Here is a 25,176-nt window from a genome sequence, read left to right on the forward strand (position 1 = left end):
CAAGGGTCTCTGCAAGTCTTAAGTTTTAAATAACTGTTTTAAGTGCTCCGTAATTCTCCCCATTTCAGAAATCTAGCCGTGAGGCAGTAACCACATCAAAAAGGCCACCGATTCACCTTTCGGTGTGTGCAATGGCGTGGTGTGGGACAGCTCCGTGTGTGTCTGACCTGAGCCTGGGGTCTCTGTAACCAGGTCTCAGTGAACAGGCTCATCTGCGAGGGGTTAAAGGACAGAGGACACATGCACAAGAGGCCATTCTTAGGAAACCTTTAATTGCAAATTCCATTCTGTGCATTGAGTTTTGAGAAAAACAAAACATTGGAAATCTGTCTTTCCTGAGCATAATACAAATGACAGTAAGACACAATTTAGTGGCTGGATTTTTTTGTAATTAGCATTTTAAAAGCCACTGTCATTTAAACGAAGTATTAACAGATTAGGGTGTAATCTTGTAGAAAGTTAATGAAAGTGTTCCTCCTGGGACACAGCACTATTTGGTGTGATCAGACTTCGGTGTTGGCATGTGATTTCTCAGCTCCACCTCTCGCTGCTGGCCGGCCAGTCAGCAGGCTGCCCCCTGGGCACTCCCAGCTGGCTTTACTTTGGGCCAGAGAAGGAAGTAAAGGCCTTGTCACAGCCTGCCATGCATGCTTCAATTTCCTCCACCGTGCGGGGCACACAGGTCAGCAGCTCTGTGCCACTGTCAGTCACCACGACGTCCTCCTCGATGCGGACCTGGGTCAGACCGATGGACTCAGTGTTTCTTGCTGGCCTCACTCTCAAGATTAGAGGGCCAGACCTGCCAGCTCAGGCTGACCGTCACTGAGTGGGAGAAGCCCTTTCAGGGGACCAAAGGGGCTGGCCTCAAAGGCCTTTGGGTGACAGCTGAGAGGAAGGCTCATCCCCTGGACATGAGCTGAGACATGTGCTCATGTCTCCTGCCCACCCTGTCCTTGCCCGTGCACCCTGCCAGGTGGATAGGAACCCCCGGAGTGGGCAGGGGTTTGCAGAATTTGTCTCTTCTGCTGAGGGCTGAGGCACCCGTCCCGTGACAGACCACAGGAAAGGGCAAGCCAGGCCCTTCTCAAGTGGGGAAGCCAAGACTGTCCCTCCCTCACTAGGGCTCCTGTCCTGGGGCAAAGATGGCAGGCAGCGGCAGGGGGGTATTCTGGGAGCAAGGACATGGGGCCCATTGATTGGCACTCACCCCACCAAACCCGCGGAAGCGCTGCAGGACCTCGCGGTTAAAGAAGCAGGCGCGGGCCGGGTCGGCCAGGGCCTCATCCAGGAGGTGGTCGATGAAGTAAATGCCCGGCTCCACAGTGAGCACCATGCCTGGCGCCAGGTGCCTGGCAGTGCGCAGGCTCCGCAGGCCGGGCTCATCAATGCGCTCCACGCCCTGTGGTGAGAGGGCAGGTGAGGGACACCCTAACGAAGCTCCCCTCTGCCCATGCAGGTGTCCTCTGTGAGGGCTGGCTCCAGCCTGTGGTCTGGCTGCAGCGGCAGGGGAGTCTTTGGGACGGGGTCCGCAGCTCAGCCCCCCTGCAGCACGGGGCACAGGCACTTCAGAGGAGACCCTGTTCTCTGCACACACCCCAGATCTTAGTGGCCCTGCCAGTTGCCCGAAAAACTGCCTGCGGGAGCCCTGTGGACACCACATGCACACACAGGGCAAGCGGCCCAGAGGACTGGCTGTCCGGCGGCCCTCACCTGGGCCTTCTCCGCACCAGGAGAGCAGAAGCCAAAGCTGTGAAGCCAAAAAAGCTCTTAAGGAGGCTGCGAGGCAGCCTGGGCTGCATCCCTTCTTTCAGGCAGCTCAGTGGAAACCCCCCAGGCCAAGTGGGTTTTCCATGTGGTCTTCCAGGGGGAGGGGCAGGTGCTGCCATCGGGATGGGCCTCCCAGCCCCAGCTCTGGCGTGTATTTGCACAAATGCACGCGTACCCCATGTACTTGGCTCTTGCCTAGACTTGGGGCTACCCAGCTCAGCCCTGGGCAATGGCTCCCAGCCCTTTAGGAGGAGTGCGCAGCAGCGGCAGCTGCTCCCTGCAGAGGCATCTCCTCCCTGACATGACCCAGCCTGGGCCCGTCTTCTCACACGGGTGTAGCTGACACGGCTGCCTGGCTGCGAGGGCAGGTGGTGCCTAGGACACTTGCAGAATTCCCCCATCTTCCCCAGGTCCCTGAGGTAAGGCCTGGGAGTGAGTGGATAGCAAGCAAGCTTTTTGGTCAGCTGTGAACGTGCCCGGCCCCGCTCGCAGCAATCCCCTGCAGCCCAGCTGCTGGAGACGGAGCTGTCACTTCTGACTGTTTGGGGGCCAAGAACATCAGACTTCAATTAGTGGTTCATGTAAGGTAACCAGAAACAGGCTGGCTCAGCCTCCATGGCTGGGCACAGCGGGGAAGGCTGTGACCATGATTCCATGAGGGTGGGGACAGAGGGGCACACGGCCACTCTGACCTGGCATGAGGCATGCTGGGATGGAGGTGTGGAAGGGACACAAGGCACCATGACCCCTGTGGGTCATGCTCTGGGCACAGAAGCCTGTCTGGTGGGGTACCCAGCCCCACAACACTGTTTGCCTTGAGGGGGTAAGGCAGGAGGGTGGGGGACCCGGAAGGGTCCAGTCTGGAATGGCAATCCCGGTGCCAAGTGACTGGGGGGTATCTCCTGCCCAGAAACTGCTTGTCAGAACTAGGAGTCGGGATCCCTGCTCCTTCCATCTGAAGTCTGTGCCTGCCCTGGGCTCCCCCACTGCTGTCCCTTAACTTCGTGCTACCCCCAAGTGTCTGTCCTCTTTTTCACTCCAAGGTTGCCAAAGCCAGGGGCCTGGCAGAGGCAGAGACCCGACAACGTCATGTCCCAGCTCCCCTCAGTCGCTCTGGGCTCAGCAGAGCTGTCCCACGGACTGCGGAGGGGAGGGGTGATTTCCCGAGCTTGTACTCAGGCAGGCTTCCTTCCCCAAATGTCAGGTGAGGAGAGGGAAGAATGGCAGGGATCGCTGGGGGGCACAGGCCACCAACTGCTGCCTTCAGAGCATTCCTGCTCAGGAGTCTGCCCCGGGGCCCACAGGACCGGCCAGAGCAGGGCTGGGAGGACAAGGCTGGGCCGAGTACAGAGTGCAGAGCAGATCCCGCTAGGGAGAGGCCGAGCCTCCAGGCCCTCTGGCCCAGGGGCTCCAGCCTGTTGGAGGTGGGGGGCGCTGGCCTCTGCCTGGCCCACATGGGGTTACACCCAGACAGAGGGCTTGACAGGGCCTCAACTTTTACTGGGCTCCGAGCAGAGGAGACCCAGATGTGTCTGTAGGCCTGAAGTAAAACAAATGACTTTTATAGGAAAAGCCATATTTTTTCCACAATGTTTATCTGTCAGAAGAATAGGCTGAGCACAAAGGGCTGCTTACTGGAAAAGATGAAAACAGCTTGCTGCCAATTTTCTCTGGTGGAAAAAAAGTGCTCTGGCGACTAATGAATAACGAACCTCAGTTAACAATGTCTGGAAGGCCCTGCTCTTGGCTCCCTGTACACAATGTGATGGATAGAAATTAGGAAATTAAAACTGATTTTGTTTCTCCAAATTTAACTGTTTACACTTGAGGAAAAAATAATTGAATAATAATGCTTCTCTTGAGCAATCCCCCCGAACCCCCCACCCCCCCAAAGTCGTTCGTAGTGCTTTCAAAATACCCTGCAGCCAGCAGGCCAAGCCTAGTCTTGGCTAACTGGCTGGTGGGCCCCAGGGCGTGCACTGGTTGCACAATCAGCCCCTGCGCCCTGGGCACCAGGCCAGGCGGCAGGGCCGGGTTCGCCCCCACCCACTGGGGCCCGAGAGGCTGCAGCCACCTGCCGGGCAGGGCCTCCTGAGGGCCCTCTGGGTGGTCCTTTCGAGGATCAGTCGGTAGGAGGTGGATGGGAAAGCCTAGCTGGGGACGCCCACACAAGCCTCCCCGCTGGCCAAGGACAGGAGGAGGCCACAGAAACATGCTCGCCCAGGGGCCTGATTGGTCAGAGGGTGCTCCAGGGAGGGTCAGGGGTCTGCTGCTGGCTTGTGAGAGCACTGGGCTCAGCTAGTCTCAGGAGGAGCCAGGGCCAGCCACCAGCTGGTGGAGCCCTATCACCCCAGTCTGAATGAAGCCAGAGGCAGGAGAGCATGACAAGTACAGTGCCAGTTCCATCATTAAGACCCAGCTTCGGGGCTCCCACTGCCCTGTGGGGACCCCATGCATGGAACACTGACCACTTACCAGCCTTCAGGAAAGGCCACACCCAGTGCACCGCCCAGGGCTCACTGTGCAGACACCGGCAGGCCCTGTGAGGCGGCCACTGGAGGAGGCATGCTCACAGAAACTCCCGCCTTGGCCTTGGGGTGCGGACACTGTGGCAGCAGCCTGGACCAGGACCAACCAATAGGTGGAAGGGGAGGAGGGGCATGAGCCTTGCCTGACTCACTGCACTGCAGCTGTCTCTCAGAGCCCTAACCCACCCCGGGGAGTTCAGGCTCAGCGACAGCCCACAGGCAGGCTACTTGGGCCGATATGTGCACACTGACCTCTGGGTAGCCTCCCACGTCGTGCACATCAATGCCCAGGAAGTGGCCGAGCCCATGAGGCATGAACACGGCTCCCAGGTGGGCCTGGACCATGGCATCGATGCTGCCACTCAGGATGCCGATGCGGGCCAGCTCCTCCAGGTGGATGCGGTCAGCGAGGCGGTGCATGTCAGGCCACCAAACGCCTGCGGCTCAGATGGAGGCTGCAGTAAGCTGTGGAGACTGGCGGCCTGGCCAGGGCTCCCCAGGGCAAGATTTGGGGGACACAAAGCCCTCACTGGCTGAGGCGGGATGTCCTGAGGTGAGGGGCAGGGGTGATGAGGCTGTGTGCCCTCCATGCAGGGCTTTCCCAGCCACAGCTCTGGAACTTAACCCCATCTTCTCCACTGGGTCCTCAGAGGCAGGCTTCTGTCACCCATGGCCAGGGGCCTAGACAGGTGTGCTCCCAGGCCATGCTATCTGTCCCTGTCCCCGGCCAGTGTGTGCTTTGAGGGCCATGGGATCTCAGCCAGATCACTGGGCATCAGAAGGAGAGCTGAATGTCCCCATCAGTGGATGTGGGGGAGAGGGGCTGCAGGGAACCCCAGCAAGGCTCAGGCCCAAACATTGCTCATGAGCCTCAGGCTGTGGGGCCAGAGGATGCCATGGCTGGGGAGAGGGGCCCTTCTGCAGCCCCCTCCTCCCTGCCCTCCATGGGGCTGAATCTCTCTGGGAGCCACTGTAGGAGAACAAAGGTTTCTGGGGTGAAGGTGCAGCTGGCACAGCCTCACGGGCTGGCTGGCAGGGGTCTGTGGCCCCGCCTGCTACAAGCTCTGGGTGACCATCTCTGCGGCAGCCCAAACATCCAAGCCCCAGGCTGCTAATCAAACTCATCTTTGCCCCACATTTCTGGGGCAAAGGTCACTGTGGAGAGCATTCCCAGGCACTGAGTTTCGGGGTGAGCAGGCTCTCCAGGGCTTTGTGGCTCAGCCCTGCCTGGATCCCCAGGGACCTTTGAGGGCCGCAGCCTGGGGCTTTTGGAGAGGCATACTCAGCCCTGCCCATGGGCTCCATGGAGTCCACCTTCAGCCTTGCTCAAGGCGCTAGGCACTCAGCACAAGCACCACATAGGGACCTAGGCCAGTGAAGCTCCTTGCCCTACCTCACGAGGGCTGTTTGGGCAGGCCATGTGGCCCCAGGGCACCCAGGGCCAGGTGGACAGGGTGGGGGCCTGCACCTCTATACTGTGCTCTGGCCAGAGGTTGTCAGCACCGGTCCATATAACCCCTTCCATGTGGCAACCCTGGCTCCCAAGACCCCCCTCTTCTGCGCCCACCCCACCCTGCTCTCTGCACAACCCATCATGCCGATCTCCGCTGTAGGAGGGCAGCACTGGGATCCTGGACTGTGAGGGCTGCACTGGTCGCTCGCTGGCCACGGCTGGGCCCCCAGGATCTGGCTGGTCTCAGGACTCTGAACCTCAGAGGGCAGACGATGGCTCGAGGGGTAGAGGGAGATGGGACACAGGCCATCACCTCTCAGACACTCGAGCTAGGCACCAGTCACCCAGATGGGGTCCCTCCACTGCTAGAGATAGAGGCCCCACAGTTGGGGTCTTGGATGGGTGTAGGTACAGGGCTAGTCCAACCTCTTGGGTCCCCAGGATCCAGGCTCTGAGCAGGTGGGTGGGGCGGCACCCTGGCTAGTTCACACGGCAGTGGCCAGTCCAGGGCCCGAGGTGCAGGGAGATCAGGGTGGAAGACACCGAGGCCTGTCCCTGGAGACAGAGCGCCTCCTTGGAGCCCAGCCCTGTTCTACACACCTTGGCCCAAGAGGTGCTGAGGTGGGGGTGGTGTCCTGGGGTCTGGAGTCTGGCTACTCTCTCTGTGGAGGGAGAGCCCAGCCTGCACCCCAGCTGGAGCTGGGGTGGGAGCCTTTTCTTAATGGATGGCATCCTGAAACGAAGACCCGGGACACCGATGCCAGCTCCGCTGCTCCGCGCTGTGACCAGGGCAAGCCTTCGCCTCTGTGAGCCTCCGAGGCCTCTGTGCCAACATGCCCCTGGTGCCTGGAGAGCTAGCCGCAGAAGCACCTTCCAGGGGACTGGTCGCCTTCCCCGCAAACTGCCATAAGCCACTGTTCACCCATCACCTGTGTCCAGCCAGACCCTGGCTCCACTTCCTGTTCACTCATGGGCCACAGCTGGGTCTGCTTCAGCCTTGGACCACGGCTCTTCTCCAAGACAGACAACCTCCCCCCCCGCCCGCTCCCCAGGCAAGGCCACCCTGTGCCAGAAGCACAATAAGGTCTTCCCGCCTCAGGCCCTTTGCAGGCCGGGCCTGACCCGAGACTCCTCATCCTTGGGGACTCGGCATGAAAGTCAGCCCCGCCCTGGAGTCCTTCCCCAGTCACTCTCTTCGCTGTCCCAGTGATTTCTCTCCTTGCTCCTAATCCCCTAGACAGGGCTGCCTCCCGCTCCTCCTGTGTCCTCCAGGAGAGCAATGCCTCCCTCCTATCCCCCCGCCCCCGGGCCTGGCAGAGTGCCAGTTCAGGGGAGACTGCACCGCCTATTCTCCCGCCAGAAGCTCCTAGCTTAAAAGGGCCCCGAAGCAGCTCTGCACACTTGGAAGGCCAGCCCCTGGGCTGAAGGGCATCCTGTGTGGCAGCCGATGCCCCAACCCCAGTGCAGCGCCGTCTCTTTGGCGGGGCCTTCTCCCGATGCCCTGGCAAGGCCACCCTGCCTTCGGACCCGGCAGCTCCCACAGTGGGCCTGGCCTCGGCAGAGGGGGATCAGGTATAAATCATGCGCGTGCTGGCAGCTCGGCTCCTCTCCTGTCCTCTGGCCCCTTGTGGGGCCGGACGTGTGGGCCCAGGCGGTCCCCACGGCGCCTCTAGTCTTCCTCGCCTGCAGGCCCTCGGGAAGGCCTTGCACACTGCGCTCTTGGCTGGGAGCGAGAGTTTCTGCCTGTGTGTGGTTAGGGTTGTGACAGTGACTAAACCTCCAGCAACTTGGCCCAGCGTCTGGCCCGGATGGTGGTTACGACACCCATGGCCAAGGCAAGGGTCCCTGAAGTGTGTGGAGGCTGCTGTAGGGGTGGGGTGGGCACAAATGGAGGGGGTCCCCACGCCTAGGCCCAGCCCACAGTTTGAGGCCCATGCCCTGACTCCCGGGCTCCCTGCGCCTCAGCAGCTCACAGGCCCCTCGGCGCCCACACAGCCCGGCCAGAAGCCATCAGAGGTCCCCAAGCCTGCTCACACTGGGACACCACATTGGGGGGTCACAGTGCAGAGACAGATGCCATCTGCCTCCAGCACACACCAAATCTTGTCCTCTCGTCCCGAACATCTGAATTTGAAGCCCCCACCCCTCCTGCACCCCTGCTGTTTCCTTCTCATCCCTTGCAGTGCCTTACACCCCATGCCCCCTCACCCTGCCTAAGGCCTGGACACCAAGGCCACCTCTTTAGACTACAGGTCAGACGGGGCCAGTCTGTGTTCCGAGGACAGAGCCCCGAGATCCTCAGCCCAGCTCTCATCTCTAGCCTCACCCTCATCCACTCCTGGGCCAACAGTGCTGAGAGCGCTGCCTCCACTTGCTGCTTCCTTAGCCGGGACCACCCTCCAAGGGTCCTTCCTTCCCAGACTCACTCTCATTCCTCCTGTGGGCCTCTCCAGGAAGCTTTCTCCAGGAAGCCCTCCCAGACTGCCCTCTCCATGCACACTGGCAGAGCTGTGCCCTGGTTACAGCCTCTGAGCACTGAGAGGCGGGACCTGTGCCTGCTCCATGCCAGGCACACGTGTGGCCTGTGTATGAACCCCAGCCGTCTTCGTGGCTCTCCTGCAGCCAGAGCTGTCACCTCGTGGGCCAGGGTTTGGATGTGCACCCACCCCACCCCTCTGTGCACTCAGACCCCAGGTGGCAGGGTAACCTCTAGGTGGGTGCCCCATCACCTGCCTATTGGCTCAGAGGGACCAGCCCCCAGTATGTATGCAGCGCAGCCCCAGGTCACCAGCTGGTCTTCTGTGCCGACCTGGTCCCCCTCAGACCACACCTTGCCCTGATGAGCTGGGAGCCTGCTGGGCCTTCTGCTGGGGCTGGTTCCCAGAGCCTTAGCGGCATCCATCACAGCCTTGGGGCCTCTTGCCCAGAGTGTGACAGCCTGGGGGCTCGGAGGCCCTGAGCCAAGATCCCCCCTCCCCCAGCTCCTCAGCTGCATCCTCAGAGTCACTTCCAGACAGAGAGCTCACTTCATCCTAAGACAATGGCCCTCCAGGGATGATATATGAGCCAGGCCCTGGGGGGTGCAGGAGGGGAGGCTTAGGGCAGGGGTCCCAAGGCAGGCCCTGTGGGCTGCAGGGAGCTGCCTGGCAGGCTCAGCTGGCCCAGGATGAGGGCCTCCAGCCCGCCCCCCTCAGACCCCTGCCTGCTGCCAGGATCTCTGGGGACCCTCTCGCTGCAGAAGGACAGGATAGTGTGTGCCCAAGTTGCAGGCGCCTGGATGCTGAGTTGAACGTGGCTGCCTTGCTCAGTGTCCTCGTGGTCCCCCCCCCGATTCCCCCCCCCCCCCCCCCCCCGCACCCTGGCCGAGCGCCCCGCAGGAGTAAATGAGGCCAGGGTGGGCGGGAACTCACCCGCTGTCCCATAGCAAGCAGGAGGGCTTCCTAGGCCAGAGGGACCACACGGCGCCCAGAGACAGCCCTCCTGCCGCAGAGGGCACCCGTGGTCTGGGTGTGCGCTGTCCCCATACCTCTGTCAGCCGACCCCCACGTTCCCCGCCATCTTTAAGGAGAGGCCTGAGGAGAGTCCAACCCCTGCCCCACTGAGGGATACAGAGCCCGCAAAGGTGCCTGACCACAGGCCACGGGAGCCACGGGAGCCAGCACAGGTCCCGGTGCCCTTCTCCCACCTGGCCACCTCGGCTCTCTCAGCATCCACTCCTGTGGTCTGGCCACTCCGAGCCAAGGCACTTCCCATAGGCAGCCAGAACCCTGACACCAGGGGCAGAGCCAGAAGTGGGCAGCTGCACACAACCGCACAGGCTGTACATGGAATGACAAAGGGGTTGCTCACGCACACTGAGACACAACTGCTTCTACAGACCATGAAGGGCCCCAGAGCCCAGTGCGTGGTCTGCACCACCCGTGTGGGAGCCTGGGGGGCGGGGCTCAGGAGGGGGGCCCTGCAGCCCCAGGCCAAGGTGACCAGGGTGGGTGGTGAACAAGGAGGGAGAGGGAGGGGCACTGGGTGCTGGGAAGTGGGAGGTGAGGCTGCAAGAGACCTGGGTGTTTAAGGGGAACCTCACTGCTCTAGGGTGGCTGTAGGGAGTGGGTTTGCCGAACAGCCCAGGCAAACCCTCTCCCTGCATCTGAAATGCTTACACAAATGACTGATGATGTGCTCATCCCTGGGGTGTGAAGAGGGGAGAGCAGCACTTTGGGTGGCGGCTTCACAGAGGCTGTGTTTACGGGCAATGGGTGCATGCCGGCTTACTAGTAAAGGTCGGAGCACGGAGAGGTCACAGCAAGCACTTCCTTCCCCCCAGGCCGCTGACCCGTGGTCTGTCCTGCACCCCCTCCGTGGACTGAAGCTCACGGGAACCTGCCTCTCACTGGAGAGGGCCCTGGCCGCCCCGTCCTGCACTTGTCTTCACACGACAGTCCCCCGGGAGTTACCCCGCAGTAATGAGGACACACTGCTGCTTTTCAAACAGACAATTAGCACAGATACTGTTTGCTTATGCAGCTGCGAAACCAGGCAAGTCCCGTCAGCATTGTCCCCCACAGAAGCTGACGTTTAGGTTTCCTTGTCTTTCCACTGGGACATTTCTGAGCTCGTCCTGGGATTCATTTGATCACCAAGCTCTGTTCTTGTTGGACAAGTGAGGGTGTGGAGTGGGGCCTGGCGTCCCCCCAGCACCCCTCCCTGGCTCCCCAGCTTCTAACAAGGGGGGAGGAGGGCTCCCAGGGCAGGCAGGGACCATCCTGCTCACAGTGCGCCTCCTCGGAAGACAGTTGCTGAGGGCCCCTCAAAAGCAGCACTCGGCTGTAAGTCACCCCAGCAACTGTCTGTGGGGCCACAGGGGCTGTGGAGCAAATGCTGAGCCGCCGGTGCGGGGCCGGCAGGAAGCCCAGTGGGGCCTTCACACTCGGGCTCAGGACCTCCTCCTCTCTTTCCTTTCTAAAATGAAGTCTCCTCAGAGGGATGCAAGTCTAACTGCCACAGTCCCACTCAACTGAGTACGAGCTCAGAGTCGGGTCTTCAAGGCCTGTCACGGCCAAGCCCCCCCTGGCCCTACAGCCTCTGCCTGTTTCCCTGAATACTGGAGGGACACTCGGTGCCCGCCAGACCCAGTGCAGCTGCTGGCCCTGAGCAAGAGGGCACTGCACGTGCACCCAGGTGCCAGTGTCCAGAACTGCCCAAGCCCTGCCTGCCGTGAACTCCGCGCTGGGACACGGCAGGGAACGTGCCGACACCCCAGTGGCCAGGGCAGGCAGGGGATGTGCAGGTGGAGGTCAGATGGCACACGGGGCGGCCTGGGCTGAGCTCTGACTCGCAGCTCTGACCCTGCGCGGCAGCCGCCCCCTTTCTAGGCGTGGCCCTGGGGACCCAACACCACCTGAGCCTTACTGGCTGCTCATGCGAGGCGAGACAGACCTGCTTCTCATTGGTGCCCCCCACATCAGAGAGCAGGGCCAGGCACATCGCCACCTCCAACCCCACGCCAGGTGGCCCTCCCGCAGGCCCCCTGCCCTCACCTGGCTTCATGGAGCTCATGACGGCACGGCAGCTCCGCAGCACCGCCTCGTAGATGGCCTTCTGGTCTTCGGTGAACTTGCCATTGGCAGGAAAGGAGCACGTGATGTCAGAAGAGAAGCAGTAATACTCGCCACCCATATCAAACAGGCTGTGGGGAGAAGAGGGCATGAGGCCAGTGGGGTGCTCGGGAACACCCCTGCCCATCGCTTTCCTCCCACCCGGCGCTCAAGGGCACATCAGGGGGCTGAGCCCGAGCCGTCTCACGACTAGTTCGGGCAGCAGCTTGGGGTCCTCCTACCCCAATGTCTTCTTACGGTGCACGAGCAGCAAAGGAACCCTGCCTGTCCTGGGAGACCTCTGACCCCAGAGCAGGAAGACCCTGGGCACACCCCGCCCTCCAGCACCTCTGCTGCCCAGGCCACTGGATGCTCGGCTGTGGAGACTCACTTGGAGAATGAGGGAGAGAGAGAGGTGTCCCCAGGACCCTCCACCACCTGGCCTCCATGTGAGTATCCAACAGACCCTCCCAGGACTGCCCTGCTCCCAGCAACAGGGCATGGCTGCAGCCCAGAGGCAAAGTACATGGGCCTGGACAGGGCCCTTAGGATGGACGCACCTGTCTGACAAGGAACATGGGCTGAGACGCACCGCCTGCCTCTCGCAGGCCCAGTGTCTCAGTGAAAACCCAGCAACAGGTCTGCTTCAGCTCTGGCCAGAGCAGAGTGTCCCTCTCCTGCTGGGATGGACAGATGTGCTCTGCAGGGCCTGACAGAGGGAGAGCCGCCGCGTCCAGCAGGGTTTTCCCGGGGCCTGGCCAGCTGTACACCACCCTTGGGCTGCCCAGAGCCCCAGCGTTCGCAGGGGCAGAGCGGGACCAGCAGGCCCGGAGGGAAGGAGTGGACACAGAGAGGATGGACGAGGCCGGGAGCCGGTGGCGTAAGCCAGCAGTGGCAGGTCGGTGCTGGGACAGATGGGCCAGCCGCCGAGTCAGGAGGACAGGCCGCGATGACCTGCCCTCTAGACATCCCATGACAGGGCCCTAGTGCACTGACCTCAGGAGTAGGCTAAGCCGCGCTCCCACACCCTTGCTTCCAGACTGTGCACACAGGGCCCCCAGGCCTCAGGACCCTCGCCCCTCCACAGTGGAGTGGGACAGAACACACAGGGGCTGCTGGGTCCAGGCATGGCTCCCACTGGGCCACCAGGCTGACTAGGGCCCCGGATGGAAGGAGCAGGGTGCTCAGACAGAGCGACCCTCCCTGTCTTGTCCCACCAGAGCACTCGGCAGGCTCAAGGCAAGCACAGGGTGGGCGCCCACCAGCCCCTCACCCTTCACAGGGTTGGGACCAAGCTGAGGGACATGGTTGGGCCCCAGGCCTGAGATCCTGCGGACCACAGAGTCAGGTGGAGCTGAGATGGAGGGGCTGGCGTGCGTGACCGGCTGGAGCCCTGCTCGGCTTGGTGCCTGGCTGCCAGCTCCCCGTGGGGGCCGGTCTGCAGCCACACATATTCTGGGAACCTGAGTGAGTGCAGGGGCAGAGCCGTGCCTGCCACTCCTACAAGGGCCTCTCACCCAAACCCAAATTCTAAAGGTCAACACAGCCACTCAACGAATGTTCTAGAAGCTGCCTGTGTCTTTGGGGGCCCCTACCCCACGGTAGAGTGGGGGACTCCAGCCCAGCTCATGGAGCAGGGGGCAGGCCACATGGCGTGACAGGCAGCACCAAAACAGATTTTTAAAGGAAAACACTGAAAGCTCAGGATCCCCGGGTATTTTGCTGGAATACAAAGTTCCTAGCTGGGCACCCTTTAATCTCCCGTCTTTTTCCAATTGCAAAACACCACAAGCAGTGTCAACAGTGCAAAAACCACCAGATAACACCTCAGGTGACTCTCAGGGGTGGGGAAGAGCCCCCAGCAGCATACAGGGGAACTGTGGGTTAGGTCAAAGTCACAGGATCGAGGGGGCCCTGGGCCTCCTTGAGGTGGCCCGCCCACGCCCAGTGTGGGAGCCGGGATGATAAAACAGAGAGGCCCTGAACAGAAACGCCCGGGCACCTGTTCGCCAGGAGGCTGCAGATGCCACAGGTTTGGGCCAGCTGCTCCCTGCAGGTTGACTCCTGCCCAGGGCTGGCCGGGAAGATGGGCACATCTTTCCTCTAACTACTGAGGCTCTGAGTCGGGCGTCATCAGCTGAGAGACCAGACAGAGATGGGTTCTCCTGTCCTGGCCCCAGCACTTGGCCTTCAGAGCCTCAGTGTGCCCGCCTTTAAAATGGGGACAGCCACAGTGCTGCAGGTTTGTGTCCTCTCGGGGCCAGCGTGCAGGCAGGCATGGGACAGAGCTGTGTGGGGCCCTGGGCCAGTGTCACCCGGGAGCAGAGCATTTTCATCCGGGTTCCTCGGAGGCAAGAAAGGAAAATGGTTTGTGGCTTGTTGTTCAGAACATGCAGGAATGGATGTAAGACAGGAGCGTGGGGGACACAGATGCCGGGGCCGCCACATCAGAAGGCGCCCTGCAGCAGCACCCCAGGCGTGGATCTCAAAGAAACACAGAAACTGCACTGTTTAAACAACCAGGAAGCCCCAGAGCACACAGATGCTACAGACACCTAACAGTGAAAACGAGCCTTCCCAGGCGGACAAGACGACCGAGTCCCCCGCTCTGCTCAACAACCCAGAGAACACGGGGTGCGGGTGCACGGAGGGACTCGGCCGGCCTGGCCTTATCACTGAGATTCTCCAAGGCCTCAGCTGTATATTTTGTTTTAAAATCATCCGCTTTCTGGAGAAGGAAGTGCACAAGCAGCCGGCAGCTCCATCCTGCCCAGCGACGCGCAAGCACGGGGCTCAAGTCTATTTTCGTGCTCTCAGTTCCCTATCTTTCTGCTTAAAAAAAAAAAAAAAAAATCCACCCCCCGTCCCCCCCGGAGTTCCTGCACATATGAGTTATTCAGATTCAAGCCATTCTGGAACCAGGGACGAAAGCCATCTCTTTTATAAATCATCTCCCGCTAACTCCTCTGTGTCCACTTCACCCGTCCTCTGAACGCAAGCTGACGATGGAGAATTCAGTCATGCTTTGGCTCAGCCGAGGACGCAGGCTCCCTCCTCCCCGGCTGCCTGGAGACGCCACCAGGAACCCTACCATCCTTGGCTGCGTGAATGTGTGTGATAATGTAAGACATCTGGGGAGATATTACACATCTCCAAGCAACACGCTGGCCTCCCGTTCCTCACATGTGTTCATCTGCTTCTATTTCTGGCTGGGAGGAGAGGTTCTGTCTTCCGCTGGCTCCTCCCGGGCAGCTTCATGCCCGGGCTACCTGCCACCACAGGCCCACCCAGCCCCTCCCCAGCCCCTCAGCTCCCTCGGTCCCACTGCAGGGACCAGCCAGCCACAGGCAGGCGGCCTAAAAGCTGACTTGGCCAGTGACGAGGTTGGGAGCAGTTGGGGGAAGGCTGCAGTGCTTACACAAGGGCCACTCTGCACTCGGCATGTAGCTTCATTTTAACCTCCTGAGTTGTGGCCAACACTCACTACCTCTCACCCAAGATGATGCGTACACGCACGTGTGTGCATGCATACACCCAGCCCTGAGGACAGGAGCATTTCAGACCCCAACTTGCAGCCACCCAGTGCGCGTTCGAGGCCAGGCCAGGGGATTTCTGAACAGCAGGAAACCCTCGCTTCCCTACAGACCTTAGCGTGAGACAGAAAGGAAGGCGTACCGGTCACTTCCAGCTTGTGGGCCGCCGTGGGCAGCCCCTGCAGAGAGGCCCCTGAGCCAGCCGCCCACTCCCAGCCAGACGCTCTGTGAGTGCCAAGCCCAGGTGTGCCCATGGGGCAAAGACCATCACTGGAGTCCTGGAGGCTCCCTCTGGGCCACAGGCTGACCACCAAGTAGACCTCTCCCCAGTGCCTTCGGGCATCCCTGCTCCCCAACCCAGCCACGCGACAGTGCCCTCGAGGGGCAGGAAGACAGGAAAGCCAAGCAGCAGCTCCCACGGCCAGCAATCCCAGCACATTTGGGGGCAAGAGCAGGTGCGGGCTGGGGCCTCCTGAGTGTCTGGAAAGAACTGCGGTCTGTTCTACAGGGGACAGGGCAGGAGCAGAGCAGCAACGTGGGCCACGTCCCAGGAAGGACACTGCAGGCACCTGGCCTGGTGTGTGGGTGGGACCCAGTGGCTGCCCAGCCCGAGGGCTTGCTGCCACCGCAGCACAGTGGGGCCAGGGCTGGGAGCAGGGCAGCGGCCTCCGTGGGGGCGGCGGTGAGTCGGCGTCACGCGCGCAGCACATGCTGCGCTTCACTTTTTGGTCAGCAGTGTCCCGTGGTGTCTGTGAGCACCCGGCCGTCTGGACCCGAGCTTTTCACACTGGGCTGTGAAGTCATCTGAGTGGGGTGTGGGTAAGAAACATACACTAAATGGATGGGGAGAAAGACACGGTCTGGGTGCGTGTGTGCACGATGGTGCTGCTCACCAGACAGAACCCTGCAGGCAACGGCCACGGGGCTGGACAGATGGCTGACCATGCCCTGTGCCCACTGAGGGTGTTCCTGAGGACTGGGTGTCTCCTTTAGATCTTGTGGTCCTCAGGATGGGGTGGCTGGGGACAATCAGGTGTCCCTCTGAAGGAAAGGAAGGCGGAGGGGCCTGGGCTGGACTTGGCCTGGCCTGGGGGTGACACTCGTCCTGTAAAGCCCACTGGGGCATCAGGCACCAGGAAAAGAGGGACGCAGAGGCCCCCCACCCTAGCCCCTGGCCAGCTGGGTTGGAGCCCCAGCCCAGATCTGCACTTCTGCAGGCCGCAGTGTGCAGACACCAGGCAGATATCAGACCAAGCGGCTGACAGGGTGATGGATGTCTGTGACAGAGACACAGGCTGCTGTCCACAGACAGAGCGGGCAAGTTGAGGGTGAGCTTCCCAAGCAGTTTAAACTAATGTCCAGGCCACATAAAAGCTGCGGAATTAGCAGGGAACTAACTTGAGAGAAGAGGCAGGAAGGAACCAGCTGGTAACAGCGCTATTAGCAGGAAAAGGGTGGCCAGTTGGGAAAAGAGCCTGCCCTGGCCATGACCCTTCATCTGCCGGAGGGAAGGGCAGGCAGCTCGGGGCAGCTGGTAGAGAAGGGCTCTGGTGCCACCTCAGCTCGGGGGTGTGCCATGGGCAGCGGGAGGAGCAGCACATACCACCTACATGCCGGCCAGGGTTCAGGTGTCTTCAAGGGAGGAAACTGGTAGCTCTTACGTGTCTGGGCAAAGAGAAGTGGGGCTTTGGCGGACGTGAGCGGTGCCCCCCTCTTCTCTGGTCAGCAGGGCAAGGCATGTGAGAGCTGGGCTTCAGGCTGCCATCATTGGGGCAAGAAGACAGATGGGGCCCTAGTCCCACGACAGGGCTGGAGCGGGAAAGGCTGGCTGCTAAGTGTGAGGCTGGGATGGGTCTCTTCCCCTAACTGGCTGGCCGCACCCCTCCCAGCCCCCAGGACACAGAAGACCAAAGCCAGCAGGGAGAAGGCCCAGCCCACATGTCCCGAGACTGTGCTGCCCTCTTCTGGCCAGTGCTGGCAGGGCTGGCTCACTACCCACCAGCCACATCCTGCCTGCAGCTGGGCAACCCAGGCCTGCGAATCCTTAGATGGTGCTTTGAAGGTTCTGAGAAGGGCCACAGGGCATCCTACCCCAGGGACCACTCCTCCGCATGATCAGATGGAGGTGGCAGGTGAGGAGGGGTGTCCCAGCTGTTTTCCAAATCAGAGCCCATTGGAAGCACACCTTCCCACCTGTCCCGAGGGGTGAACCTGCTGACGGGACCAGGAGAGGCGGGATGCCACCAGGATGGCCTCAGATCCCCCAAGTCCAGCACAAGAGTGGGCCCAACTCTAGGTGCACTGCTTCCCAGTGGATGTAAACATGGACACTGGCGCCCCCTAGTGGCGCACGGGCAGCATGCCAGTTCTTGGCACCTCCACCCACTTTGGAGGCTCCAGTTTCCAAAGGCCAGGCTGTTTTGGGAGGACTGGGCAAGTGCAGGAGGGCGCAGAGGATGGTGCGGGCGATAAGGAGCTGGCATGGCGTGAGGCGTGGGCCTTGAGATGCTTTGTGCAGTTCTCGGGTGACAATTCTGAGGTTCTGTGGTGGGGTAAGACTTCCAGGCCCCCATCTCCAGGGTGCTGACTGAGGCTGACAGGGGCCATGGCCCGGCTCCAGGGAAGCTCCTGGTACTCAAAGGACAGAGGCATGGGAGGGGGGCCTGGCCAGCTTCAGGCTCCACCTGGCACGCACCCAGGGCACGGTTAGGGGGCTGAAAACACAAAGCAGGCACACCACGTGACTCGAGGGCTATCTGCACACACGGGGCCTGGTGGCTCTCACCTCCAGCTTGTCTTGGAACCAGCTGCCGGAGCGCAGGCAGGAGCGGCCCCGACCTGCTGGCTCGGGGGAGATGGCCACTGTGCTGCAGCTCTTACCTGCCGAGGCCACGCTGGGTAGCTCCACGCTCAGCACGACTGTCACTGAATCCTCCCAGAGCTACGTGCTATGTTAGCCCCAATGACGACAGAGAAACTGAGGCTGAGGGACAGCCACTCAGCTGGGGAAGGCAGGGACTTGAACTGGGGACCCTCTGTGCTCATTATCACACAGCCCTGCCCCTCTCAGGCTCCCTGTGTGTGTGTGTGTGTGTGTGGTGTGGGGGGGCGGGATGGGGAGGGTGTCTAGGACTCTGGGGAGAGGGATAGAAAGGGCTGGTGCACTCAGCACCCACTCCCCACTCCCCACCTTATCTGGTCAAGTCTGACTCCCCTGGACCAGTTCCGCCCCCCAAACAGCCCCTTTGTTAAGGTATTTTTGGGGCATTTTTGGCAGACACCGAGGGGCTGGGACACAGAGCGTCCCTGCTCTGGGAGATTCGGCTTCAGGAAGCATTCTGCACTCTGCTCATATTTTGGTTTCATACCTTATGACGAAGTGCCATGGCTTTTATGTTGGGATAACAGAGTGATTTATTATTTACCAAATGCAGTGGGCGCTCGACAGATCAATTTCAATAAAACAATGGCTTATAAACGCTGCCAGCAATCTGGCCAAAGCAGTAATCAACAAAACATGTTGTTCTAAATGCTTCATAATAAATTGACTATAATAAACTCATAATTATTCTACTGGCTACATTTCAAAGTTGGCACTAGAAAAATAAAATCACCAATTTGGGCTTGGCATTAACATCCAAGGGATTCCTTGGATCACTTCTGTCTCTAAAGCTGTGACCAGGAGACGCAGGTGCCAGTGCTGCCCAGGAGGACTGAGGGCACAGCACCTGGGCTGGGGGGAGGAAGCGTGATGTCTGCTGAGCCCTGGTCAGCCAGGCCCACCCCCAGGGGCCACCCCAGGATCAGAGCTGGGACCGGCTCTCCCGGGTGAAGACACTCCCTGGGGCAAACCAAGACGGGAGCGGAGAAGCAGCCACTTCCTCTGGGTGTGCCGGGCTCAGAAACACTCCCGCCCTCCGGCTGGCCAGGGCTGCCCCCGAACAGCTGGGACCATTGTTGTGGCCGGACCCAGAACCAGCCTGGGGCCTGGCTTCCCACGTTCTGTCCTCCCAGCCAGAATGGGCCGCAGAGTCAAAGAACATCGGGAAACATTGCAGGAGTCAAGAGTCCTTGAAGAGGCCAGGCGGTCTCTCCTTGGGGCCAACAGTGCTCAGCCAAGGCCCAGGGGGCAAGGCCGGCCCCTCCGTTTCCTCAGTCACCAGCTGAGCCAAGTCTGAGGCAGCCAACCCTTCCCAAACCCCCTGGCCCTGCACTTGGACCTGGTCCTCTCCTGTGTCTCAGTGACCTTGCTGCACGTGGTCACTTGTGGGAGCAGGGTGCCTCTGGTGCCAGGTCCAGGGGAGGGCCTGTCCAGGCTGCATGCCCTCGGTCCGGGGCCGTTGGACACTCAAAGAGGGTCACAGAGAGCAGCAGGGCTCCTGGCCCAGGCCCCCGAGGAGAGGGCACACGTGGTTTCTGCACCACGCAGTCCCGAGAGGTGTGTGCTACCTCCACTCACAGATGCATAAACTGAGGCTCAGAGAAGGAACTAAGTGGTTTGTTTCCTTCCTGAGGGCTGAGTTGGGCTCCTACCAACTGTGGCCTGAGACAGACTATCCCGTCCAGCTACTGACGCCGGTTGACTGAAGAGCCTTGGCCAGTCACAAAGCCTGGTGTCCCTGTGGGAGGGGGACCCTGGGACAGAGTAGGTTCCCCAAAACACTTGGCAGTGACAACTCGGAGCACGCCTCTCAGTTCATGCCCCCGGTGGACATGGCTGGGGGTCCCCAGGCACAGGCTCCCCACTCCTTGCTGTAGGGCTGGGTCACACGTGCATGAGGCAGGGGTCTGGAACTCCAGCTCGGGGACAGACGAGCAGGGCACACACGGAGAGGAAGCCCGGCGCTGCCTGGAAGCCGGCAGGGGGAGCCTTGCTCAGGTGCCTCAGCCGCAGGAGGGAAAGGCTCCAGAGACCCGGGAGGGACAGTGAACATGCCCCACGCTGCCCTCACCTGTGGTCCATGGCCACAGCACGATGTCGAAGGCCACGACAGGCCAGCCTGTGGGGCTTGTGGCCTCTGGGCGGCTCTCAGAAGCCCTATGGCAGCCGGGACTGGCCCGCCTGACGTCTGGGTGGTGAAGAGGGCAGGAGATGGGGGCCTGGTCCAGGTCTGAGAGACACCCACAGACCCCTCCCAAGGCCCAGATCCGAGGGTCCCACCCACACTGCTTAGTCATGGCTCCGCGAGGAGCTGGGAGCACATCAAACCGCTCAGAAAAGGCATGTGAACAGCTGTGGGGCGAAGCAGCACCTCCAACCTCCTGCAGTAATGTCCTGCGGCCGAGGCTGCCAAGTCTCAGAGGGGCAGAGGTGTCCCCCCCGCCCCCGGCACCGGCACTGAGACAGAGGCGTCAGTGTGTTGGCGCTAATGTAGAGATCAGAGGGCTCCCTCTTCAGAGAGCCTGCCTCCCAAGTCTCCAAGCCCCGGAGCACCGGTCCCCGCCCCTCGGGGCTCCCTTGCTCCTGGAGAGGGGGCACCACGCAGGCCGGTGCCCGTGGCAGGGGAGCCTGGGCCCAGAGCAGGACCAGGCCTCGCTGCGGTCGGCCCTCGCAGGGCGGAACCCAGAGGCCTGGGTTAGTCACTCTTGAGTTGGGTCCCATGTGGCCCCGCCCTTCACACGCAGAGCAGGCAGGGCAGCTCAGGCCGGCCGTACTCACCACATGTCTCCGTCCCGGATGGTCCGGTCGTTGGGGGCCCCGGCATGTCCGTAGTGCAGTATGGCCGAGTTCTCACCACTGCAGAGGGGAGGGGAGGTCAACAGCTGGTCCTCACCACAGGCCCCAGGGCTGGGCCCCCACACCTGCCCCATGGGCAGGACGACGCCCGGACGCAGAGGCCAAGGGTGGCTGGATCAGGCCCACAGCCTGCGGTCACTACAGCCACACCCTGGGGGGCAGCCTCTAGGCTTGAGAGGGCCCCCCTACAGGGCTGCCCTGCTGGCGCTGCTCGGGCCAGTGCTGGGGGTGGGTCTGGTGCGGGCAGCATGCGTGAAGAACAGAATGGGGAGCCCGGGGAAGCCTCCTTTCTTGGTGGCTGAAGGGACAGGGGAGGTCCCCTGGGAGGGGCCTAGGTGCGGTCGGGCCGCCGGGAGTCCAGCTGGGACGCAGACGGCCCCGGGCCTCGCGCTCCTCTGCTCAAGAGAACGTTCCTCATGAGCGATGCCTTTAAGAAAAAAAGGACTTTTCTTCTGTCCAAAGGAAAGAAACTCACCTGGGTGTAATATTTATGGCCCTGTTTGGCAGTCTCAGGAATCATAAAAGTAGAAATAATGATTTTTCTCTCTATCTACCAGAGAACATTTCCAAGGACTGACACGTTCACATGTATTATTCATGTGCCGAGGACACGTGCATCGCCGGCTCCGTCCTGGCTGAGTGGGGCCAGACCATCTGACCGGAGAGGCAGGGGATAAGGGGGCCACCCACAGCCAGGACATGCCCCTCAAACACATACCTATAAACACACACACACACACACACACACACACGCACGCACACACTCCACACAGAAGCCCAACATGCCGGGCGTGTGCCTGTGGGGGAGGGGTGAGGAGGCCATGGTGGCCAGGCTCCCTCCTCCACGCAGCACTCCCAGAGCAGGCAGAGTCAAGCTCCGCTCCCGGGGCCTTCAGAGGGGAAGTAATTTCCAAGCTCAGGTGGGCACTGGTGTGCGCATGGGAGTGAGCAGGTGCATCTAAGCTGGGGAACGGTCGGACCCCTCCCTTTCCCGTAACCCCTCCACAATCATCCCCACGGGGCCAGGATGCCCACTTACCTGCCGCAGATGCAGGTGTAGGAGCTGTGGCGCATGCCGCCCCGGGAGTAGCAGTAGTGCTCGAAGAGGCTGCAGGAGAGGGGAGACGGGTCAGGGAGCTGAGTCATCACAGCCTGCATGGCCCCCATGAGGCCTGAGCTCCCCGGCGTCGCTCCGTGAGGCTGAAGCTGAAGTCCGGGGTCAGCCACAGAGCACAGGGGTCAGTGCGGAGGGAACAAGGCCAGAGGGGCTTGCTGCCTGCAACACTGCGGCGCTGCCCAGCCTGCCAGGCCCATCGAGGACAGCCCTGGCCCTGTGGGGAGATGGGCTGACGTAGGGGCCACAGTTTCTGCAGGGCTGGAGGTAGTATCTTCCTGTGACTCCCAAGTCCAGTGGCCACACCCTGCCACTGGGAGGGGCTGGACAAGGCCAGGGAGGAACATAAAAGCTCTCCCAGCCCCTGCGCTGGACTCACCTGGGCTGATGGGGGCGGTGGGCCTGACCGCAGGGAGGGGTGCAGGGGAAAGACAGCAGGAGCGGCTGGGCATTGGCCTGGAGGATGGGGGCGAGGGACATGCAGAAGGAGCAGGACAGGGTGGTCTCCAGGAAGGTGGAGAGAGGCAGGGCCTGGGTGGGGCAGGTCCTGCTTCTCCCGACTTGGGACAAGCCCCACCAGCCACACCCACACCCACACCCACACCCACACCCACATCACATCAGCAGTGCCGAACCCTTGGAAGCCAGGATGGCAAGAACTCTGGGGAGGCTAGGACGCTACCCCTCCCCCAACCAGATGCCTTAGGAACTGGGAGGGGGGCTTGTCTCTTCGTAGGACCCAGAACTCCACGGGCCCAGGCTCTACAGAACCCAGCTGGAGACACGGTGATGGTGGGGACTGCCCTCACCCCTCCTGAGGCCTGGGCAACAGCTCAGGCCCTGCCCTCCAGGGGCCCTGCCCTGCCCACCCACCACCAAGGCAGGGGGACCAATCACAGGGCTGTGCTGCCCCCACCCCGCCTCCCGGTCTTCAGAGCACAGAGGCCCTAGGGCAGTGATGGCAAACCTATGACACGGGTGTCGGAGGTGACAAGCGAACTCATTTTTTTGGTTGATTTTTCTTTGTTAAATGGCATTTAAATATATAAAATAAATATCAAAAATATACATCTTTGTTTTACTATGGCTGCAAATATCAAAAAATTTCTATATGTGACACGGCACCAGAGTTAAGTTAGGGTTTTTCAAAATGCTGACACGCCGAGCTCGAAAGGTTCGCCATCACTGCCCTAGGAGCATTGTGGTGAGTCTGCTCTGACAGTCTAGGCCCATTTTAGAGAACGTCTGTACGGAGGAGTCTAACCTTCCAGGCACTGTAAACACAAATTATGCATAATTGTTACGATCGATCGGGTATGAAGCAGTTGCTGGTCAGTTCGCTCGGCTTTCATATTTGCCTTATGAACCTCATGGCTGGGTATCTGTGAGCGACATCTTTCCTCAAGAGAAAGGATTTCAGGAATTGCCAGGGAGGTGAGGAGAGCGCACGTTCCCGGTCACGGCAAGAGCACTCAGCGGGCTGCCACTGACTTCAGCCTCAGTCCCGGGGGCCGTGGGGACGGCAAGACCAAGTCACAGCGGGAGAGTGGCCACAGACCGCACCCTCCATGCAGCCAGCCCTCCTGCCTGGACACCGAGACTCAGAGCTGGACACGCCGTGGAGCCGAGGTGCTCCCGGGGCTTTGAGAGAAGCTCAGACAGAAGCAGGCCTCAGGGTGCACGGCTGCTCTCGAGGTGAGGGGGACAGCGGGCCTCTGTTGAAGCCGAGGGCAGGCAGAGGGTGCGAAGGGGCAGCCGGAGGAGACGGGTGGGGCTGGCTCCCTCCTGCAGCCAGTCCCAGCAGCAGGCACTGCTCTGCTGTGTAATTTACTTGGAGAAACAGCCTTCACTGCTTTCTTTTATGAAAAAAGCAATTGAGAGTAAGAGGCACAGCTTGTAGAAGCTCCAAACGAAGGACCGGCTGGCCCCGCTTTCACCCGCAGCCACCGCCGCACGGGCTCGTCTCCCCGCCACGCGGACACTCACACACCCACAGGAAGGGCTGAAAGACAGGGGCGTGGCCACATGCTGGAAGTTCACAGGATCTGAAGTTCTTCAATTTGGACTTCAGCACCCAATTTGTTTTAAAATGAACTTTCCTAACATGACGTGAGGACAAACATGATGTGAGCATGATGTGCTTTGGTGGCAATAACAGGTGACTGCCACGGGCCCAGGCTTTCTGCTCACACTCCTCCGCGGACCCTCTCTCTGGGCCTCGGTCTGTCTGTGGACACGGGAAGGCGCCCAAGTTCTGGGGCAGGTGTGGTGGCTCAGGGGCCTGTGGAAGACGCAAGTCTGACGTATTTCTGACTTTTGAGGGTTTGGGAGAGAGGAGTGGACACGCGATCAAGCATGTCCTGCAATCCACATGGCTGACTCGAGGCTCCGCACAGCTCGGGCAGCGCTCGGCAGGCACAGTCACAAGGACACACTGCAGCGGCAGAGCCTCCTGGTTCCCACGGGAGGCCACAGAGACCCTCCAGACCTTTACACAAATATGGTAAACGGAGCAGAAGAGGGTGCACCACAGGGCCTGAGCTCTGACTGACACAGCCTATGGCCAAACTCAGTCCCAACGACATGAGGGCAGAGCATGTAACTGGAAACCCTCCTCCTAACACTTGGAGGTACTGCATGAAATACCATCAGCAGCGGTCACAGGACGGGAACAGGGAGGCCGGAAAGGAAGGGAACTGAAGGCCTTGGCTTCCACGGCCATGTGGGGACAGCAGCAAGCCCTTGGGCACACGAGAGGGAGGAGGCTAGACCTGAGCCCCACCCCCACATAAAGCTGGGGCCCTGGCAGTGGTGCACCCTCAGCAAAAGCGTAGACCTGGGAGAAAATTCATGAGCATCACAGGAGGCAATCAGGAAGCCGGCCTGGGCTCTGGGGAAAATAAAGAACATTCTCTCAGATTTCATAGCACCTCTGTCCTCCATGGGGTTCAGATTCAGGTGTGAACTACCTCATGGTTTGGAAACGGTCCCTGACTGGCGACACCTGGAACACTGGGCAGGAGCAGACACAAAGCCAAACTGGACATCTGCACCCTCGACCCAGGCCAGCCAGGATCTGCACACGTGCCCGTGTGTGTGCAGGCGTGCACATGCACACACATACACGCACACAGGCACGCATACACGTACACAGCACAATATACACATATACATGTACACACATGTATATACATACACACACATGCATATATACATCCCACATACACTGAACATGAACTCACGATCCGGAAATAGTTCACAAGAGTTGTCAGACACAGCAAGCAGCAGGCTTAGACCCTGAGAACTTCTGGTAACAGAATCCTCAGATGGAGATGATCCACACATAGAAAAAAATTAATACCTACAAGTACAGTTTGATAACAGGTCGGGCAGATTTTATGTAGAACCAGCAGCCTCACACACACCTGCTGCTTTGTGGTCCCCGAAGCTCTC

At 60.7% G+C, this 25,176-nt stretch overlaps 1 protein-coding gene across 3 annotated transcripts in view; it reads right to left on the minus strand.

The window, feature by feature from the left end:
• Window positions 1–253: 253 nt before the first annotated feature.
• The window catches only part of PEPD (peptidase D), a 117,643-nt gene continuing 92,720 nt past the window's right edge, over window positions 254–25,176 (minus strand). For all 3 annotated transcript variants that reach the window (XM_081107870.1, XM_081107872.1, XM_081107871.1), the window contains 6 exons: window positions 21,649–21,717; window positions 20,532–20,609; window positions 11,283–11,431; window positions 4,548–4,732; window positions 1,208–1,399; window positions 254–735 (listed from right to left, as the gene is read on the minus strand). In XM_081107870.1, the coding sequence (XP_080963996.1) occupies window positions 598–735; window positions 1,208–1,399; window positions 4,548–4,732; window positions 11,283–11,431; window positions 20,532–20,609; window positions 21,649–21,717 (811 nt within the window). In that variant the 3' untranslated portion in view covers window positions 254–597. The remainder of the gene's footprint in view (window positions 736–1,207; window positions 1,400–4,547; window positions 4,733–11,282; window positions 11,432–20,531; window positions 20,610–21,648; window positions 21,718–25,176) is intronic.

This window comes from Myotis nattereri (genome assembly GCF_964212035.1).
Source record: "Myotis nattereri genome assembly, chromosome: 15".
In the NCBI taxonomy this organism is placed as follows: domain Eukaryota; kingdom Metazoa; phylum Chordata; class Mammalia; order Chiroptera; family Vespertilionidae; genus Myotis; species Myotis nattereri.